This window comes from Haliotis rufescens, unplaced genomic scaffold (assembly GCF_023055435.1).
Source record: "Haliotis rufescens isolate VD_foot unplaced genomic scaffold, xgHalRufe1.0.p SCAF_2, whole genome shotgun sequence".
Taxonomy (NCBI): domain Eukaryota; kingdom Metazoa; phylum Mollusca; class Gastropoda; order Lepetellida; family Haliotidae; genus Haliotis; species Haliotis rufescens.
In genome coordinates this window covers 9,362,599-9,386,252 of record NW_025963890.1, presented here as the reverse complement: position 1 = coordinate 9,386,252, position 23,654 = coordinate 9,362,599, and the positions used below count along the sequence as shown (strand labels likewise).

The 23,654-nt window shown below is 38.7% G+C and overlaps 1 protein-coding gene across 3 annotated transcripts in view; it reads left to right on the top strand.

The window, feature by feature from the left end:
• LOC124136205 (peroxiredoxin 1-like) overlaps positions 1 to 23,654 on the top strand; it is a 34,383-nt gene that overhangs the window by 6,406 nt on the left and 4,323 nt on the right. For 2 of the 3 annotated variants that reach the window (XM_046502068.2, XM_046502069.2), the window contains exons 2-4: positions 9,627 to 9,775; positions 21,885 to 22,001; positions 23,149 to 23,271. In XM_046502068.2, the coding sequence (XP_046358024.1) occupies positions 9,633 to 9,775; positions 21,885 to 22,001; positions 23,149 to 23,271 (383 nt within the window). In that variant the 5' untranslated portion in view covers positions 9,627 to 9,632. Of the gene's footprint in view, positions 1 to 690; positions 926 to 9,626; positions 9,776 to 21,884; positions 22,002 to 23,148; positions 23,272 to 23,654 lie in introns of those variants that run through there. The other variant, XM_046502067.2, reaches the window with a different exon arrangement.

The window sequence follows — 23,654 nt, the reverse complement described above, 5'->3', positions numbered from 1 at the left end:
ACAGACTTGAAAGTAAAAAGACTTCATTAAAAAACAATCCCTGAAAGAGTTAGAAATACTGCTGTAAAAGGCGACTATGCTTGTTGTAAGAGGCGACTAACGGGATCGGGTGGTCAGACTCGCTGACTTGGTTGATACATGTCATCGATCCCAATTGCGTGGATCGATGCTCATAATGTCAATCACTGGATTGTCTGGTCCAGACTCGATTATTTACAGACCGCCGTCATATAGCTGGAATATTGCTGAGTGTGGCGTTAAACAACAAACAAACAAACAAAACAAAAGTTAGAAATACATGTAAAAGTCCACACACAAAAATTACTTTGGGAGAAAAACAATTGGAAAATCCTTATTTTTATACCTAAAACCTTTCAGCCTGCAAATCAACGGACCATGGCAGTTTTGCATTATGAGACATGGTTTATATTGATCAAAACATGTTCTTGTAAATCTGTAAGTGCTATGCCGCCTCACGGTGCCAATGAAGTGCATACACATGATTCCAGACCTGTGAACAATGGTGAAGTTTGTGATGTTGTGGAGTGTTCGGCTTTCAACACTTAGATGGTTAATGGAGATCTCTCAGTAAACACATCAGTAGTGAAAGACATGAAGGTAACTCGTGACCATTAGCTGGGAGGCTTCTCACGGAGTATGTCACAGGTCCCATTTACTCATTGATTAGTCCAAGGATCCATCAGCTTTCAGCATTCTTGTTGCCCCAGCAACCTGAGTAGAAGATTATATTTGGAATCAAATTGTAAAACCATGCCACTCAGCAATGTATCGCCAATATTTACGTTTTGTTAAATCTTACGAAAAAGTTGTCAGCAAGTCGCTTGAGCGTGAGGATTCAGGAGTGTCGGGGGTGACGAAATCAGAGATTGGTGAAAGTTTGGACCTGCCTTCGTCACCACAACCTGTGAGTTTTAGCATTGCTAGTTGAACAAGACTACAACTAAACCTCCTTTATAGTTCAGGTTTCCATACAACTAGTCAAAATGGTTACAGTTTGGTAGGGGCAGACACCGTTGGTCTAGTCTAGTCTGCTGCTCATTTTGGACAAGTCTGTGAAAACACTACATTTTGGTAGATTGTTTGATCGGCATTTCTTAGAAGTTGACGGATGACGAAGTAGACACAGTTTATGGAGAACAACTTCTATATTTTACTGTAATGGTGGCATTACCTCGCTTGACAAAGGTATAAGGATCTGTACTGAAATGTCATCGTAATCGTAAAATTATGTTTTTATCAATAAATTATGTCCAAATAAGGATAAGAATTTATGGATGAACAACTTCTTTATTACAATTAAGAGTGACGTTTCGGTGTAGGTTCTAACACCGTTATCAAGCGATAACAGTGTTAGAACCTACACCTACACCGAAACGTCGCTCTTAATTGTAATAAAGAAGTTGTTCATCCATAAATTCTTATCCTTACTTAGTACTCCAACTTGTAAATGCCTATCAAAGAAATTATGTCCACTTTGTAGATTTTGGTAGAAAACAACTAGTCACTCTGTTAGTCTCAGACTAACTGACTAATGGCCCTGTCTATCCCTGCTAGGAAGAATTTTCTATATATCGTTAGGACTATTAAATAAACAGTTGAAACGAGTTTTCACCACTACATTGCTGCCTCTAGAGCTGTACTTGGGCCATGAAACAGTTGGGTCCTATCTCCTCATGGAGTACACAGATTAAGCATGGAGTAAGCCTAGTGTCTTACAGACCCTGATACAAATATATATCAAATACAGGCCATGCAAGTCTATAATGTTTGGCAAGTCTAGATTACTGCAGTATCAGGGTGAAGAGAGTCTTTGGGCTCCCTTTTATTATATTTTTATGAAGATAATTGAACAACTTTTTTTCCGTATGATATGTTCATGTCAGCATGTTCAGAGACTAGATGTTAGTCTAGGGGAAGCCTGATGTTGGCTTTCATTAATTATTTTTGTGGGTGAAATGGAGTCCTTATCTTTTTATCATCTGCACCATCTGTTGTAGAGATACATGATGAAAGTTATTAATGTAATGGCATGAACCATGACATATTGCAGTACATTGGTATATTAGCAATATTATTATCAATAAACCTGACTTAGTAGTTATTTTTGGTTAGACTTTGTAATGATGTACAATTTATTGAACATATAAATATGTTGATTAAATTAGTCTTGTTTAGTTTTGCATCATAAAGTATATTTTTATTGAATTGTCATCTTAGATGTTAAATTAACACTGTCATAGATACTAACAGGTATCAGAGAAACAAATGCCAGCAATGACAATATTTAGCTGAATTCAGTTTGGGCTGTTTCTGTGACATGCCCTGTCTAGAGCCCTCTATGATTTCCAGCCCATTGCCATCCCTGATATACCTGATAACAGAAGAGCAGCTTGTGTAGTACTGGTATATTGCTTCTTAGATTATAACCATTGTCTGTACATGTCTGAACATGACCCGCAGTACTCAGTTCATTTCATAAAACAATTAACATAATAAACTGCCTCATATTTTTTTTAAAATGTGGATGAAAATGTGATACTTCACACCTGGTGTCTTATAGCATACATATTGTAGGACCTGTGAGTTTGAGACACGTCGCCTTATAATCGTGTTCTGCGGATTTGGAACTGTTTGCATGACCTGGATAGCCAGCCTTGAGTGTGTTTCATAATAAAGGAATTGGTAAAGTGGTCAATATCACTTGTCACGATGTGCATGCCTCTGCTGTATGGGCAGGTGAAGAAGGACATGACACAGCAGTACTTAGTTCATTAATCTGCCATCCGAAGGCATAGATAAATATGACCGGTGAGGACAAGTACTTTTTTCTCCAAACATTGAGTTGAAGTAATGTTAGCAGGGTACTGAAAATATCGTTCAAACTGAACATGATAAAATGTTGACTTAATATGGATGTCGCTCATGGTGTGTGATCCTTGATCGTGTCAGACGCTTATGGCCTTAATACACAATTTGTCTGTTTGTTTCAAGGCTCTGTTAGAAATAGGTTGTCGCAATTCACTGATGATCGTCAATTTAAGCCTGCTTATATGATACTCGATATTGTTTACTGATGATTTCATTTTATATCGGGGTCGGTCGGGTAGCCCAGTGGTTAAAGCGTTCGCTCGTCACGCCGAAGACCCGGGTTCGATTCCCGACATGGGTACAATGTGTGAAGCCCATTTCTGGTGTCCCCCGCCGTGATATTGCTGGAATATTGCTAAAAGCGGCGTAAAACCATACTCACACACACACACACATTTTGTATCGATTTTCAAACAGTCATATTATGAAGGTGATATGACTTGATACTGCCTTTCTGGAAACAATACTACATCTGACTGCATGATGATGTCTGAACATGCCTACCTTGGCCAGTCATATAACTATAAGTAAAACAGTTTGTAGGAACAAACTCAAAATGGAAAATTTCACATGAATAAAATGTGAAGATACGTAAAGTATCGTGCCTGACGTTGCAATGTTGTTTCACACAAAAGAGACGTATCATGTAGGGCTGGGACGAGTCCAAATTTACAACCCGGGTACCCACCCCCCTATTACCTGACCCTACTCGGGTACCCGCTGTAGGTCTCAAGAGAAAGGTACAAAATGTCTGATTGGGAAACATTTGACCGTACTCCTGTCAAAATGTTTTTAGATAACAGGTATCAAATGATCTGGTCATGCGTACACTGAAATTGACTGAAGTTTTATCTTTATGCAAACATATATAAAGTCAAAAGGAATGTGCATAGTCGGAAAGAAATGTGAACATTTGTCACTTATAATGTAACCATAGAGTTTTGGATAATTTTTGCCATTAAACAATATAATCGTGACTAACCACGGGTCCAGGTAGTCCTACTTAGTACCCACCCGACCCGAGTACCTGAATTACCCATCCCAGCCCTAGTATCATGACAACCCTAATCAGAAATGTTCTAGCTATAATGTGATAGGCCATAAATTATCAAGTCTGGTCAGAAAACCAATGATTGAAAGCATGAGCAATGCCATCCCTTTCTATTTGTCATGGTGACACGCAGGCAGCCAAGCCACCACAACGACAGACCACCCAATCAACTTTCATCACCTCTCACGATAAATTTGTTTGCTTGTTGTTTAACCTTGCACTCAGCAATATTCCAGCTAAATGACGTCTGTCTGTAAATAATCGAGTCATGACCAGAAAATCCAGTGATTGACATTATGAGCATCGTTCCACCAATTGGGATACGATAACATGCATCAACCAAGTCAGCGAGTCTGACCACCCGATCCTGCACAGTCACCTTTGACATCCAGCATGGGTTGCTGAAGGCCTATTCAAACCCGGGTGTTCACAGGTCTCTTACGATAAGTACCGTAGTAGGACGTATTCACAAACCTCAGTGGGGCGGTCGGGTAGCCTAGTGGTTAAAGCGTTCGCTCGTCACGCCGAAGACCCGGGTTCGATCCCCGACATGGGTACAATGTGTGAAGCCCATTTCTGGTGTCCCCCGCCGTGATATTGCTGGAATATTGCTAAAAGCGGCGTAAAACCATACTCACTCACTCACTCACAAACCTCAGTACAATATAATGATCTTCAATAATGCTTAACTGAACAACCTCTGCATCTGGTTCTGCCTATGAGTAATATCATGTTGTTGAATGTTGGATAGATGCAAAATCAGAAATGTTTTCTTAAAGAAAATTATCGTTTATTTGGTACTCGTGCAGTGCTTATCATTGCTAATGATAATGTCTGGTTGTTGTGTTTTAATTAGTTCCAGTCTTTTCAAACAGAATTGGATAAACACCATAAGGGATAATATCTATTATTTGGTTTTCATTCCCACCTGCTACATTACTAATCAACCTGTGAAGATCTGGGTTACAAATGGCCTTCAGCAACCCATGCTTGTTGTAATAGGCAAATACTGGTATGTTTGTCAGAAGAGCTGATTAGGTGGTCAGGCTCGCTGGCTTGGTTGATGCAAGTCATCCTATCCCTATTGCGTAGATCGATGCTCATATCAGTCACTGGATAGTCTGTTCCAGACTTGATTATTTTCAGACCGCTGTTATATACCGTATTCGACGTAATAAGCGCCCAGGGCGCTCTCAAAATTAGAAATAGGGGGCTCTTTTGGGAATATTATTTCGGTGAATAAAACAGAGTTGAAAGATAGGTTCGTGGTTTATGGTGACAGCCTGAAATGTTTATGTACGACAGATATATTTTCCTAGAATTTAATTGCCCATAATTAAGGGTGCATATAACACACAAGTGTGTATTATACGCAAATAAATAAGTCTTGTGTACATTGATGAATCGGAAGGGGTGCTAATTGGGATTGTTCACTAGCAAATATATCAGCAAATATTGCTGTGGGCGCTTATTAGAGCGGGGCGCTTATTAAGTCGAATACGGTACTGATATAGCTGAAATATTGCTGAGTGTGGCGTTAGGTAACAAACAAACACTACCAATCTGCTTGTGTTCTTCTTTACCTGTGTAAAGCCCATCTGTGGTGTCCCCCGTTGTGATATTGATGGAATATTGCTAAAAGCGGCGTAAAACCTCGGTCGCTCGCTCACTCACTCACTCACTCACTCACTCACTCACTCACTCACTCACTCACTCGATGAATACACTGCATATGGAAAGTCCTACCTTACACTCATGCGTCATGTGAATCATATTCTTTGATGGTTAATGTGCACAGATATTTTGAATAGTTCATTTAATAAAATCATTTACATAATAAACTGCCTTATATTTTTTGAAAATGTGGATGAAAATGTAATACTTCACACCTGGTGGCCATATGTAGTGGCTCTTTTTATGTTGTTAGAAAACAAGTTTGTTCCTAGTTGTCTTAATATAGTATACATATAGTAGGACTGTGAGTTTGAGACACATTTCCTTGTAATCGTGTTCTGCGGCTTTGGAGCTGTTTGCATGACCTGGATAGCCAGCCTTGAGTGTGTATTATAATAAAGGAATTGGTAAAGTGGTCAATATCACTTGTCACGATGTGCATGCCTCCGCTGTATGGGCAGGTGAAGAAGGTATCAATACCTCGTACAGTGGCAGGCAATTATCTTGTGAAGTTCAGGATGAGTGGATGGGGTAGACAGCACTGATATTCATGCTACTGGAAGCATGTTATTTTCAATTATTAACAAGAAAAAATTCTCCAGATGTATCGACCACTCTGCCTGTTTCCGTTGTTTTGGGAAGTCCCCTTGTAAAATGATTGATTGATTAGCAATCATTGCAGTAGCAGTAAGAGGATTGTCGTATCAGCATTGATTTGAAAAGGACATTGTTCATCCTGCCCATAGGTTATGGCCCCTAGAACAGTTGGCCTTATTATCCGTATGTCTTTGCATTAGGGGTGTCACGATAAATCGAAATATCAATTTATTGCTATTGGTAAGCACTTAAAGTCAATAAATCGATTGTTAAATCAGTTTGCGATCAATAGTATCAATTTCAGTTAGGAATATCAATAGTTTCGATTGTATTTACCATAGTTTTACAGTTTCAAATAAAATACATGCAATGCTGTTCAAATTTGTTTTTCTTTTGATCATGAGTGGTAGTAATTTACACATAGTAATGTGGAAGTTTCTTTTTCTTAAATTATTAGGGTAAAGAAAAAACAAATCAGTCATATCTCAAACATTACATTTTATTCGTTGTTATGGTTATCACATTCAAGGAAACTTCAGTTCCAAGGTTTAATTCAACTCTAAAATCAATCTAAAATGATACACCGAAAACTATCGATATTTATCGCAATAGTTGTTGCAATATGAATAGTTATCGCAATAGTTTCTTTCAATATCAATAGTTATCGCAATAGTGATTTCCAGACCAATAGTCACCCCTACTTGCATGCTCTGCCAGTCTAGAGACGTTCAGGTCTCATTTTACCAATATGGCCTACACACTGTTGGAACAGAAATATGTGTCTAAAGATCATTTTATCAGAACAAATGATGTAGATGAGCCATTATTGATATTACTCATGAAGATCCGGGGTAGAATAGGCAACCCATGCGTGCCGTAAAAGGCGACTATGCTTGTCATAAGAGACGACTAACTGGGCCGGATGGTCAGATTCACTGTCTTGGTTGACACATGTCATCGTGTCCCAATTGCGTGGATCAATGCTCATGATGTCAATCACTTGATAGTCTGTTCCGGAATATTGCCATGATTGCTGAGTGTGGCGTTAAACAACAAACATAATTGATGTGTTGAAATCAGTCCTTAACTTCTTTTGAGAAGTACAGTCAAGTCTCGTTAATCCGACACTCGTTAATCCGACACTCGGCTTTATCCGACACAAATGATGGGAACCGATTGATTCAGTGCTATTTAGTCCCGTTAATCCAACATTCTCGCACTCCGACTCCGACACACCTAATTTGCAACGAATTGCCGAAATCACTCATTAATCAGTCTCGTTAATCCGACACAGTGATCAGCGTACTCCGTGGTCATCTGACCGCGAGTACACAACCCCGTGTTTTGACACGCACTGGCTGCAGAGATTAACTTAACAATTAACAGGAAAAGCTATTCAAACCTGTCGACACGACTAATGTGAAATGTCACTTTTTGCCACCAAATACAACAGCGCACATTCAACACTGAAAGACTATTTTAAGTAGATGAAGCAAGTTGTCAAGACAGTAGCACTTGCATTTACACGAGGAAACGTGTGTCTTTGATGTGATTAATTCAGTGAGTAATGTCTCTATTGTTATGTATAAATGGGAAAATTATTATTATTTTTGCACGTTCATTAATTATAAATTAAGGAATGAATGAATAAACAACATAACAATATTAATATTTCGTTTTTAATGATTTTATTACAAGGTACACACGGTTATTATCTATCGTGAAGACGTCCGATTTTCGATCACAAATCACTTAATTTCGTTAATCCGACATACTCGTTAATCCGACACAATCATGTGCAACCAACGATGTCGGATTAACAAGACTTGACTGTATATACATGTCTGTGAGTGTTGCAGCCAGCCCGAGTTACATGGGAAATACATAACACATCTGTGTGATGCATTGTGGGTGTCTAGACCACCTAGCTATGTCTGAGCTACAGAAGACATGATATGTTAAACCCCTTTCCTTGTTGATTTCATGGTTGAAGATAAAATAATGTATCTGAAGGATGGATTTCGTTATGTGGGATGTCAGTGGTGTGGGATGAAGTAGAAATGAAGACACATTTTTTATTTAGTCATATTTGTGTGTTTTGGCTATATGTAAAATATATGCAAAATTAATGGACAGAACTCTGAAGTTTATTTTCTGTAATCCGACTATGAAATTTTTTAACATGTTTTAATTGCAAGGAACATGAAAGTTTATTTTCTTGAATTCAGCTATGAGAGAATGTTGACATGGTAGATGGGCAATACAAGATAATTTAAGATAATACTGGTAATCTGATGCACCGATTTTCAATCTGTTAATCATGTTAAGAAGCTGTGATAAATATTGGATTCAAATTCTTAGCGATTTTAAGGGAAACCTTTCAAAGGAAATCAAATGTGCATGTATTCGTCATTCTATATTTCCTGGTATATATTCACTGGTGTCACTCTGTATATTTTCTTGCATTTTTTAATGAACATGATGAATGAAGGCCTAAGTTTGTGTGGATGCAGGGAAAAGCAGTTTTCTCATCACTCTCCTGAAATTGGCCAACAAATAGACAAAGTATCAAGGCATATTTTGACACACGTGAAGGATGGCACAGAGACCTGTGAAGATCCGGTTTAGGATAGGTCTTCAGCAACCCATGCTTGCCATAAAAAGTGACTGTTTGTCGTAAGAGGCGACTAATGGGATCAGGTGGTCAGGCTCACTGACTTGGTTGATGCATGTCATTGTATCCCAATTGCGTGGATTGATGCTCATGATGTCAATCCCTGGATTGTCTGGTCCAGACTCGATTATTTACAGACCACCGTCATATAGCTGGAATATTGCTGAGTGCGGCGTAACAACAACAACAACAACATCATCATCTTCTTTGGGTAGTGCCTAGTTAATGGTTCTCTTTGCTTGGTGAACTCAATCTGGCAAAGTGTAATTTATCAGTCATACAAGTTTTTGCAAAAATGTTTTTAAGTATTAAAAGTTCGAAGCTGATTTGAAGACCACTGTCATATTGCTGGAATATTCCTGAATGAGTAGGAAAACAACAAACATACACAAACACGGTTAATCCCTATCATCCATGCAGGGTTTTTACGTGATGCAGAAATATGTGTCCATTTCACACAAATCTATAGTGTGGACGCAGAAAAAAATACATTAACATCCCAAGGTACGCACAATAATGTTCATTCTACCAAATTCTTAAAGGAAATATAAAATTCATGTAATTAAATTAATTATTAGATCTTACAGTGCAGTACGCTAAACCATTTCATTATTTTACAGGACCCTCATGTTTCTTTAAAAGGACCCTTGAAATGAGCATGATGAGTAATTGGGGGTAGTTTATGTAAGTCAAGGTAAAACCATGATCCATGTGTTACATTTTGAACTTCTTTTGTTTCAGATCACCATGGCCCAAGTCGGAAACCTCCAATTGACAAAACCTGCCCCTGAATTCAATGCAAAGGCTATTGTCAATGGTGATTTCAAAGATGTCAAACTGTCAGACTACAGAGGGAAATATGTGGTCTTATTTTTCTACCCTCTAGACTTGTGAGTATATGTTTTGAATATTGACAGCTTACAATGACTCATGCAGATACACTGTCTCAGTGTGCACTCAATGATAGCGTTGAGTAGGATATTGATTCACAAAAAAGATATTATGAATGATTTAGATGCTGTTATTTCATACCATTTGGCAGCATGTGTCTTGTTATAACAGGACAAGTTTGGAGAGGATGGTATTGTGATGTTGATGTACATCGGCCTACATCATGCACAATCTTTCATTGTCTTTCAAATTATGAAAACCAGTTTGAGGTAATTCTAACATATTCCAAACACTGTTTAATTGTGAAACAAGGCTTACATTATCATACTAGTTTTAGCATCCTGGCTTTTTCTACATACAGTGGTAGGTATGTTTGTTTGTTTGTTGTTTAACGCCGCACTCAGCAATATTACAGCTATATGACGGCGGTCTGTAAATAATCGACTCTGGCCCAGACAATCCATTGATTGACATCATGAGCATCGATCGATTCAATTGGGATACAATGACATGCATCAACCAAGTCAGCGAGCCTGACCACCCGATCCCGTTAGTCGCCTCTTACGACAAGCATAGTCGCCTTTTAGGGCAAGCATGGGTTGCTGAAGACCTATTCTAACTGGGATCTCCAGGAGTCTGGTAGATATGACACTGATGTCGTGTAAAGAAGGCAGTACCATTGTGGCATAGTAATGTCACTAGCAATGTTACTTTCGGTCTTCAAGCCTTTTTGTCATCACTCGATGATTTCTTTGAGCTTAAATTGACATTTGGGGCGGTATGTAGCCTAGTGGTTAAAGCGTTCGCTTGTCACGCGAAGGCCTGGGTTTCAATTCCCACACAGGTACAATTTGTGAAGCCCATTTCTGGTGTCCCCCGTCATGATATTCCTGGAATATTGCTAAAAGCGGATAAAAGCCATACTCACTCACTCTATCACAAAACTGACATTTGAAATTAATTTTTATTTTCACTAGTCCAAAAACATTATCTGCTTCAGAGTTGCAGTCTACCGAATGGTAAAACTGTAAGAGTTGTAGTCCACAATAAATAAAGTGTCACTGATCTCGAACTATTGGACTATTATTTTCAAACCCTGAAAACCCATTTTATATTTGTTATATCGATGTGACTTATTCACAACAGAGAGTCTGTGTAAATTTCAATGCCAACTTAACAACAACAGCCTGATCCGTAAAAAGTTTGGTCAAATCATGTGACTGACACTGACCTCAAATACTTACTAATCACATGATCACTACTGGCTAGCCTGTCACAGATCAATATTGGCTCCATCTGAAAATGAAATCTGCAAGTGGCAATAAATGGTCTGCCAATCTTTCTGGAGAAGACCTTGTTCAAATGCTTTTTAACAGGAACAGCTGAGTGACACCAAAAGGTGAAATTAAGCACTTTATTATTGAATTTCTGTATTACAAAACAATTGATTGGTCTTAGATATGGCAATTATGAGAAAATTGACCTATTAGTTAGCTGACTCCATTGGTGGTTTGACCTAAACTTGGTCTGCATTGACCCAAGCCTAATCAAGCTCAACACTCCTGCACACGGATTCCTGTGTTTTATCAACAGCTCAAAATTCTCTGGAGCACCAATCTCATTAAAACCAGAATCTAGTTCTCGTTATCGCTATACGACATACCATTACGGGGCATGTCAGAATGACCTTTCATCTGACCAATCAGAGCGTCGCTTACCAGATCATGAAAGTGACAGTCGGAATGTTTTATCTGATCATGCAACCTTGAAAACATGGGAAGCATTGCTATACAATCTCAACCATATATTAGACATTCCGGAATGTTTGTTTGTTCAGTTTTAAAAAATTTAATCGAGAACTGTGTCAGCATATTTTTCAAGCGTAATCTGAAATGGAAGTCGCCAGGTTGAAACGAGTGCCGTGAAGCTCGAGAAAGCTGCTTTCTAATTGGCTGATGTCGACTTCTTGTTGGTCATTTCAGTGGTCGGTCAAAGTTAGCGAAAGGTCATTCTGACGTGACCTGTAATGGGATGTCCTCAGATCTTTGTTTAACGGCAGCGAGAACTCAGATCTGGTTTTAATGAGATTGAGCCCCTAGTCTCATACCAGTCTAGGGAGAGTACTAGTAATGTATTTAGGTGAAGTTAGATTAGTTTAGCTGGAGCACTGAGTACTATAGTCCTCACTACTTGAAATAGAATCATGAAATATCGCAATTATTTATTAACGAAGATACCTGCTTGTGTTCTTATGTCTATAAAGTGAAAGCAGCATGTATATTATTATACTAGATTATATCAGACCGTCAGTAATGTTCCCTATCGGTGGAATGGCTTGTTTTCTATTTTTTAGCACACGTGCAGCTATCTTTGTTAATTAATAATCGCAATATTTCGTGATTCTGTTTGAAGTGTTGAGGACTGGAGTCAGTTACAGTGTTGGAGAAGCTCTCAGTGGCAGCTGAGGTTGTTGACTTCTGACACCTTGGGATAGTCATACAATCAGGTGGAAAACAGTCATAAGCAGGGTAGATCCTGCAACAGATATCTGTCAGTAGATTTGTGTACGCCTTGGATCCGAAAACAAAGGGCATGCATCTCATTAGTGAAACATTTAAGACAAATGTCAAGTTCAAATTTCAGTTTGGCAACCATATTGTAACAGTAAGATTACATGTGACCATCAGTGAACGGGATGACACAACAGCTGTCATGTATCATTTGTGGAAAGTGGATTTCAGCATCAGGAATGAAAATTTTTCCAGGATAATCAGATTTGTTGAGTCTACAATTGCAGCCACTAGTCTGAAGCCCAAATCTAGTAAAATTCTGTTTGGTCAAGTAGGATCAACTTATAAAACACCATATGATAACACTAAAAAATTTATTCTAAAATATACTGAAAATTATGCAAAGATGGACGTTCGAGCAAGATTTTTGGCACAGACTGTCAATGTTAATGTACAGAAAAACCCTTATATAGATTATCTCTAGGGTACAGCATTAACAGGAGTAAAACTGACGTGGAAATCTATTTTCTTTTCACACATTTTATTTCAAACGTACCGCACATTTCTCAATTGTGACACCTCTCCAATACCAACTGTCTACTGTATTTAACTAATGATTGAACTGCAACCTAACAATTGATAGGCAGGAAACCCTATACCCTTACGGTTGTTGTAATCACACAGGCACACGCTGCCACATGATGTCATATCAAGTTCCACATCCATCATGGGACGCAGCTGACCTACAGGATACACACATTTGTCAATGCGGGTCAAGTGTCCACTGTCCAAAAATTGACCTTTATTGAGTTTGTATGAATGCCTGATGGGTATATGACTATCCAGTCATGATGATGTAGCATGTGTTGAACTGATCCAGTGACTGATTATGATAAAATAGTGATAGATGAACTGCTGAGCTGCTGATTGTGGTATATAATCCTGGTATCAAGTATCTGTCCTGGCATGGGACTTAGGTTACGAAATATGACATTGCATGTACATATCTTATCTTATCTCACCGTGAGGGGCGGTGTGGTAGCCTGGTGGTTAAAGCGTTGGCTCGTCATGCCGAAGATCGAGGTTCAATTCCCTGCATGGATACACCCCATGAACCGCCATCATATAGCTGGAATACTGCTGAGAGCGGCGTTAAACAACAAACAACATGTGAAGTACATTTCAGGTGTCCCCAGCTGTGATATTGCTGGAATATTGCTAAAATCGGTATAAACATCGGATAAAATTGTACTCACACATTATACATGCAATGTTATTTAAGTATATTTTAACAGTAGCCTTTCTCCAGATAAGGGCTGTACCTGTGTATGTGTGGCTAGAAAAAATACAGTTGTGATCATAATTAAATGTAGATGCGTAAATAGGGTTGTAGATATGTTCTGAATGTCATCAATGTCCGTAGCTTTCACTTTCCTGATGGTATCCTCATTTGATCTACACCTGATACAGGCGAGTTGTAATGTAGGGGGATTTCCTCACTACTTCACAGGGGAATTCCAGATGCTAGGCGTTAGGTTAAGCAGGAAACAGATTACAGTTGATTGGCAAATATTCATCACAATACTTCCCTGACTCTCGATAATTAAATTCTTTTAGCATAGCTGATTCTGAAAACAGTATCAAAAGTGTGTACTCATTCATGATGTCGCATTCATGATGTCATACTTTGTGTAGGTCCAAAAATGGCAGATTATATATACAGTATTCGACGTAATAAGCACCCCTCTCTAATAACGCCCACAGCGATATTCGCTAATAAATTGGCCAGTGAACCATCCTAATTAGCACCCCTTCCGATTCATCAATGTACACAAGTCTTACATATTCGCTTAAAATACGCACTCATCTCTTATATCATGTATATGTACACTTAATTGTGGGCAATTAAATTCTGGGAAAATATATCTGTCGTACATAAACATTTTAGGCTGTCAGCATAAACCACGAAATTTACCTTTTTAAACAGGAAATTTAAAACAAGAAATTGGAAATTAATTATTGATATATCATGTATATATTTACTGAAAAATATTTGTTGTATCACATTGTTTAATGATACAAGGTTCAAAATGTGGTACAAGTCGTACAATCACATGGTTAAAACAGGTAGATTAGATTATTGACAGACCACCATCATGGAATATTGCTTAGTGTGGCTTTAAGCAACAAACAAAACACATGGCTGATCTAGTGTTAGGGTCCTCTGAAGTGTTATTGATGGCCCGATATCGTCCCACCGCCTCTTTCATTTCTGCTCAGTTTTGTTTCGAGAGTAATGATATGTCCGATATTGTGGACTGTTCAGACTTCTGATTAAAGAACACTGTAGTTAGTGTTGCAGTTGTGTCTTCTTGACAGTGTATGTTTCACCTCAACTGCTGTGAGATCAGTACAGATTATCTGCAGGTGATCATAGCTTTGCTTCAAGGTTGTACTGAAAGAAAAGTCTGTGGATGTGTGGTAATTCTATCCCCCTAATGGGCAAGTCTGGGTATGTAGACTGTCTTAGGACTCCAGTCTCTTTTCATGCTTATAGGGACAATTTGTTCTTATTTACAATATCTAGAACTTATGATTTAAACTAATAATTATTGCCTTATAGACTTATGCAAGTCTAAGGTGATCAGTACATTCCCATTACTGTCATAATGAAAAAGCTGATTCTATAGTGGGGCATATTCATTATAAACAGGGACTTCACCTGAACCCTGTCACAAGTGTCAGTTTTCCATCAAATATAGGAAATATATAATTCTCTATACTCTTTACTTTATCTTGGATTGTGAACAATAAAAATGTTGTAAAGGTTTCGCTCGCAGTAACATTGTCAATACATGACGACATTTGTATTGATTTAAAATGATATTAACTGCACAAAATTCAGGGATCATGAATATTTTAAGGACATTTTAATAACATTTTGTGCTCAGCCTTCACTACCAAAAAAAAATTCCCCCAAATATTCATGATTCCTGACTATTTTTGTTCATTATACAGTATATATACACATGTGAAAATGATAGTACAAAATATATTTCTAACATACTGTTTTGTCTGAAGACCCTGCATGATTCACATTTTATAGATATGGTTTGGGTTGGTCTCAAGGCATGCCCTTTGTTAGTCTATATGGCACATACCAAGGTTCAAGTCTTTATTGTTAATTGTGTATCGTGAGGCAGCCGTATTATTATAAGAATTTTTTTTAAGCATTGAAAGATATCACATGCATCACTACAGCCTTTAACTAAGCAGTAAAACTTTCTGCAGTTGGCAGTTGTTCTACATGCTTATGGGAACAGGACAATGTACACTGCTCTAACAAACCACCTGATTCTATCATCTTGCTACAGTTATGTTATGGCATTGTCCCCTACCCATAAGCATATGTTACTACTGCTAACTACAGAAAGTGTAACTGCACAGTTATGACATAGGTGACACTGACATATTAACTATAGTAATATGGAAGAATGAGGGGGATGCTTAACTTCTTTTGATTAGTATATTAGTGAAATGTTGTATTGCTACTGCTTCATGGTTCAGATATTTCGTCTTATTGGTCTTCAGCTTCCTGTGCTTGTTCACAGAGATGACTATGCTTGTCGTAAGAGGCAACTTACGGGATCAGGTGGTCATGCTTGCTGACGTGGTTGATGCTTGTCATCATATCCCAGTTGTGTGTATCGATGCTCATAATATCCATCACTGGATTATCTGGTCTAGACTTTATTATTTACAGACTGCCGTCATATAGCTAGAATATTGCTGAGTGCGGCGTTAACCAACAAAGAAAGGAGGAAAGTATCAGATATTAACTTCCCTTCATGACTGTACATACGGAAGGTCTAGGACACTGTTTTAATGTGAAGTTTGAATCTCTAAGAAATATTACTGCCCTGTGAGTATTCCAGGTTAGAATTGACCCCTATGTCATGAGGGGAATTAATGGATCAGATGGTCAGGCTCAGTGGCTTGGATCATTGCTCATGATATCAGTCACTGTTTTGTCTGGTCCAAATTATGTACAAGGTGCAGTATAGCTGGAATATTGCCCAGTGTGGCATTTACAAACAAACAAATAATAATTTGTGTGTCTCGTATATGTGACACACAGAGCCATGTGTCACTCTCAAGTTACCATCTGGTGTTATGCAGCACTGTAATTAAACGATTTGCTTCTGAGTTGCTGCGGGGCGGTCGGGTAGCCTAGTGGTTAAAGCGTTCGCTTGTCACGCCGAAGACCCGGGTTCGATTCCCGACATGGGTACAATGTGTGAAGCCCATTTCTGGTGTCCCCCGCCGTGATATTGCTGGAATATTGCCAAAAGCGGCGTAAAACCATACTCACTCACTCACTCTGAGTTGCTGCAGCAGGGATTGTAACACCTGACGTTATCAATGTATGAAACTGTTTCACAGACTTGGAAGTCTTAAGCATGCATGCTGAACCAATTGTACTGCTTCCCATTATACTCGCAATCAATCAGATGACACACACCGTTGCAATCTTGGTGAGCTCATTCAGTATGTTGGGTTAACTGGCATCATCAGTCATTTTAGTCAGTAAATCAATAAATCTTTATATTGTAGTATTTAAAAGCAGAGTTGAGAATGCCAAAAATATCATTACCCTTTCATTCCAAGTATTTTATGATATTCAAACTCAAATGCATATTCCACAGTATTTGTGATAAGACTTCATTTATCAGGGTATATGTATTACATATGCATAATTAACCATTTGAATTAAATGTGGAAGTACATGTTACCCTTTATGTTGAAAATGAGTTAATTGATTGTATTTGAACATTTATAGTTCTTGTTTAGAGCTTTTATTTTGGTTTTTATTTTCCATTATTTTTTAGGGCTGCAACGATACAGGAATATCTCGATATTCTGGTCACGATACGATACGTATCTCCAAACGCAATGATAAAAAAAACAAGACTTAAAGAATGTCAAGATTGAACCTTTCATGATTTTGGAACAGTCAAAATTATTTTATAATAACAAGACTACTGAAATGGTTAGGCTTCAAAGTGGAACTTTCCTTAACTTTCCTTCAAAACAATTGAAACACTAGTTCAAACACTAGAAAATAATTAATGTACTTCACCAGTGATATAACTTCAAAGAATTTTGATGCAATGGTCGAATAAATTGTATCTGAAATTATTGTTTTATCAGGAATAATATATTCCAATATCGTGTTACTTTAGTTTACTATATATATTCTTAAAGTTATAAGAACCACAAGCGTAGGATTTTGGTACTGGTGATTATTGTTGCAGGATATTTATACGTATGGAACAATTTGACCAGTCACTGTAGGGGCTTCCCTCGCTACATGTATTTCGATTGCGAAAACGTTATGTCGACATATATTAGCCAAATTGCCACAAATATGACTTTTAACGAGTCAAAGTAGGGCATTGTTAATATATGTATCCATTATCTAGCAACTTAAGTTTGTTTCAGTGCGTCAAAAGAGGTAATCTGACCGTGGTTGCTGTTTCTCTTCACACACGATTTCACCTAACTTGATGAAAACAATATTAAATGAAATTTTGAATAAAATTAATAAAATATATTACAAACACAAGTCCAGATATACAATGAACACGTTTTAATAAAAAAGATAGTATAATAATGGTATTGAATTGCGTACTTCAGTTCGGATTTGCTGACCGGTGTTATGTGCTTGCGGTGATCAGCTGATAATGTTTTTGGAGATGGGGAAAAACACCTGTCAGTGTAAAACCTGAGCTTATTAAAAATGTAAGATTAGTACGTTTTTTGGAGCCATGCATTACCGCGCGCTTTAACCAAGTTAGCGGTTTATTGAAATGCACAATAGTAAGGAAACGCTGTACTTGAGATTTGCGTTCCGTATCGTGGCGTATCAATAAATAGGCCCACATTTATCGTATATCGTATCGTGGGTCAAGTATCGCGATGCATTGGAATATCGGTGTATCGTTTCACCCTTATTATTTTTGCAATTGATTTATATAAAATATGTAAGCCTAATAGCATCTCTATTGCTTTCTCTTGTTCCACTGTCCACAGTAGGGAGATTTGGCCTGTTTTGAATAACTCACTTCCAGGGCTGGAACAAGTAACAAATACTGCCTGTTACATGGGAGGGCAGAGTGTGGTCTGGGATCAAGATAATGGATATTATATTAGTAACTGAGCAAAACCACAGTGGAATTAGTCCTGCGCCATGACTGTGGAATTTATATAGATAAACTAGACTTGGTTTAGTTTGATCTAGACTTGCCTTGGCTTTTAGTAAAAAAATAATCTATTTTTTATTAAGGCTTTTAGTAAAAATAATATATATATAATATTTTTACTAAAAGCCAAGGCAAGTCTAGATCAAACTAAACCAAGTCTAGTTTCCTTATGAAAACAGCAGAAAGGGAAAGGTTCTTTCGAAGAATTTTTTAAATATTATTTTAAAGAAATGTTTTCATTTACAAAGTGTCTTGGTTGGAATATTTGACCATCAACCTATGCTTGTGATATAGATGATATAGGGGCAAGATGATGGATCAGGTGGTCAGGCGTGGTGACTTGATTGATTGCATGTCATCTTGCCCCGACAACTTCATTATCTACAGGCCTGCTCAATGCAGCCTTAAGAAACAGGGGCGGTCGGGTAGCCTAGTGGTTAAAGCGTTCGCTCGCCACGCAGAAGACCAGGGCTTGATTCCCGACATGGGTACAATGTGTGAAGCCCATTTCTGGTGTCCCCCGCCGTGATATTGCTGGAATATTGCTAAAAGCGGCGTAAAACCATACTCACTCACTCACTCAATGCAGCCTTAAGAAAAAGGGGTGGTCAGGTAGCCTAGTGGTTAAAGCGTTCACTCGCCACGCAGAAGACCCGGGTTCGATTCCTGACATGGGTACAATGTGTGAAGCCCATTTCTGGTGTCCCGCGCCGTGATATTGCTGGAATATTGCTAAAAGCGGCGTAAAACCATACTCACTCACTCACCTTAAAAAAACAAACAAATAAAGAAAATGATAACACCAATATGAATAGTTGATTGAAACGTGAATTTATTACCTTCTCTTAGTGAAAACCCCCATGATGTTGTCAGCCCAACAATCGACATTTGTGAGAGAGATACCATCTGTATATATCCTACCTCCTGTATTAGTAATATTGTTCACATGTAAATATATACGATCCATATTCTGCGTAACACATTTGATGAAGCAGGCAATCATTATGAGTATTTTCCATGCACCTGTGACAGGTGGCCAGGTGTTGCCAGATTGACTATCTATCTGCTGTGTACCCAACCAACATTGAATTTCTGGGATAGAAATTACAAATGTAGTTTTTTCAGGTGTGCTACGGCACTGATATAATGATATTTATTTGTGCCCTTTGGAATTAATTTATGCCAACCAGAAAAAAATGTCGCTGAAGAATACTTTAGAATGTGTTCATTGAGTGGGTTTGCCCAGTTTACTTGTGAAAAGTACATTTTCCACTGTTTGTAAAAAAACAAACCAACCTATTTACAGTTAAAGGGACTTTATTAAATGTAATTTAAGGTAAAGGAATCTTTTTTGACCATACCAAAGCGGTTTTTATAATTAATGCAAGGATTTTTGAACCCAGAATTTATTTAATATGATATTCTGGATTAGGAATATTGTAATCTCTGGTATTAGTGTGTGTATTTCTGTAGGTACGACACAAGAGACAATGTAGGTATTGAAATAGGACGGCACCAGGTGTGCATGGTTGAATAATGGTAACACAAATCAGATAACAGGAATATTTTTAGAAGTTGCACCAGCTCATGATAGAGTATCTGTATGTAGTGGCGGGAAGTTAAAGTGACATGCCAAACATTTGACCTTTTCAGCAGACAGATTAGTTCTTATCAATCATTTCGTACTGATGAATACAAGTATAGTAAAGTACGGTTATAACAAACTCGGAGGGACCACTCATTTTAGTGCGTGATAACCGTAGTTCGTTATAAGCATATATACAGCATGTATACAAACAAATGTCTAGGACTAAAAATAAGTTTGTTATATCAGTCAGTTCATTATAAGCATGTTCGTTATGAAAGTAGTTTACTGTACTTTTAGTTCTGATTTGATTAACTTTGCAATCAGGTTCAGATATGATCATGAAGGTTTAGTAGTTATTGTCATTTCCCTAGAGACAATAAAATATCCTGGGTGCCGTTGTACGAAGCCATCGTAGTGCTAAGGTGGTCGTAGCTCCCATACCTTAACATCAACTTACGACTGTCGTAGCGCTAAGGTTGTTTTGTACAACAGCACCCTGATGTGAACTTTTACCAGTTAGTGAATCAGGGGGGCCCTAGATTTATACCCCATACTGGGAGTATACCTCATGTGGGGAATCGAACCCGGGCCTTTGGTGTGGCAGACGAACACTTTAACCACCATGCTACCCCAACGCCCCAGTGTATGTAGTAAATGCTGTGTAAAACGGCAACATCACAAATAATTACGTTATATTATTATCCAAAAAATGGGCAGTATTTCCTGGTATTTATTACCTGTTCTGTTTTGAGATGGTAAAAGTGGGAAACAGAAAGTAAAAAAGAAAATCATTATATATATGTGTTGCAAAATTTGCTTTAGCATAATACCCTATAAAGAGTGTGTACACTTTCTCATCATACTGTAAAGCATAGAATGTGCTTGATAAACAAACTTTCTAAATGAGAATTGACAACACATAGTTTTGGTTTGGCTGTGATGACATGCACAGGAATTTGACAATTATGTTTATTCAAGAGTTTATAGTTTTTCTCAATTGGAAATACGTCAGATTAACATTTTGTGTAGAGGATTCAACACTATTTTCTATTCCTTTTGACTATGGAAAATATATGAATCGGTCTTGGATTGCTTAGTTACTCAGTATTAGCAGGGGGCACGGGTGGCCCAGTCGTCTAAGGCGCCGCGATTCGCTGTGCGGAGTTGCGTCCCTTGGGCACGCCAGAAACCTTGTGGGTTCGAATCCCGGTTCTCCTCAATTATGTTTCTAGGTTGTCAGCACCATACCTGTGCTCGTGGGTTTCAACGAAGTGGTAAAAGTCTGAGACCTGCATCAGTTCGGGCTTTCCTCCCACCATGTGCCCACATTAAGCTGAAACGCCATGATATAACTGGAATACTGTTAAAAGCGGTGTTAAACCCAACTCACTCACTCACTCACTCAGTATAAGCAGGAGGGTGTATGTTGTGGTGAAAATCTGCCATTCAACTGGAACTGGACTTGGAGGTTCAACAAGATTAGTCATAATGTTTTTACCAGTTACATTACTAGCAATGTAGTGTGCTGATAGATAATTTGACATTGTTGACATTGTCTTGGCATTATGAAAACCTTGGGTCATTTTATGTCAGTCACAATAACATACCTACCGTTGAGTGAAATTGGCAGTGTTCTGCAAGAAATATTGTGTACAGCTGTTTGATTGTAAATATGATTGGTTTTATATGCATAGTTGTGGTCATGTAGTTTTAGTTCAAATGTTGACAATTCTGTTTTTTATTTCAGCACGTTTGTCTGCCCAACAGAAATTATTGCATTCAGCGATCGGTCTGAAGAGTTCCGCAGCATCAACTGCGAGGTCCTTGGATGTTCCACAGACAGTGTGTACTCACATCTAGCATGGTAAGACTCACTCACTAACTCATGATTCTGCTCACATCTAGCATGGTAAGACTCACTCACTCACTCATGATTCTGCTCACATCTAGCATGGTAAGACTCACTCACTAACTCATGATCTTGCTCACATCTAGCATGGTAAAACTCCTCACAGGGTTCAGATAGAAATATGGTAACACCAAGCATGGTAGGACTCCTCACAGGGTTCTGGTAGAACCATGGTCACATCTATCATGGTCACTCACTCACGATCTTGCTCACATCTAGCATGGTAAGACTCACTCACTCACTCACTCACTCACGATCTTGCTCACATCTAGCATGGTAAGACTCACTCACTCACTCACTCACTCATGATCTTGCTCACATCTAGCATGGTAAGAGTCACTCACTCACTCATGATCTTGCTCACATCTAGCATGGTAAGACTCACTCACTCACTCATGATCTTGCTCACATCTATCATGGTAAGACTCCTCACAGGGTTCAGATAGAAATATGGTAACACCAAGCATGGTAGGACTCCTCACAGGGTTCTGGTAGAACCATGGTCACATCTATCATGGTAGGACTTCTCACAGGGTTCTGGTAGAACCATGGTCACATCTATCATGGTAAGACTCCTCACAGGGTTCTGATAGAACCATGGTCACATCTATCCTGGTAGGACTCCTCACAGGGTTCTGGTAGAACCATGGTCACATCTATCATGGTAGGACTCCTCACAGGGTTCTGGTAGAACCATGGTCACATCTATCATGGTAGGACTCCTCACAGGGTTCTGATAGAACCATGGTCATATCTATCATGGTAGGACTCCTCACAGGGTTCTGGTAGAACCATGGTCACATCTATCATGGTAGGACTCCTCACAGGGTTCTGGTAGAACCATGGTCACATCTATCATGGTAGGACTCCTCACAGGGTTGTGGTAGAACCATGGTCACCTCCAGCATCGTTAGCATGGTGCGGAGTGGTATAAATGAGTAACTAATGTAAACAGCCATGCCTGGCTTGCACAACCTGGGACCTCTTCAGCAAGTAGAACTTTGGCCATTAATTCTGCCCCACATTAGTATGATATTACAAATACTGTTCAAAGTGGTGTCAAAGAAAACCTAACTCAATCAGAATGCTGATGTGATTTCAGGATCAACACCCCGAGGAAGCAGGGTGGTCTTGGCAACATGAAGATTCCTCTCCTGGCAGACAAGACAATGGAGATTTCCCGAAAATATGGCTGTCTGAAGGAAGACGAAGGAGTTGCATTCAGGTAAGAATTGTGAAGAGCTAGCCTCCAGCCTCCAGGCTCCAGGCTCTAGCCTCTAGCCTCCAGCCTTCAGGCTCTAGGCTCTAGCCTCCAGCCTCCAGGCTCCAGCCTCCAGCCTCCAGCCTCCATTCGTTAAAAATGGTCCTAACTCACTTTAACCATATGAGTTAGTTTATTGAAGTCAATAGACTGAAGTTGCTAGAAGCATGGTTAAAGGTGAAGATTGTTTATGTTCAGGAGATTGTTCTTGGACACTCACTATGTCCTACTCTAGGCTTGTCACCTTCTGTAGTTTGTTACGATCTTGAATCAGCACTGTTCTTTTACTCATTGGGCCATGTGTGGACCAGTCGTCTAAGGCTGTTCAGAGTTATGTCCCCTAGATG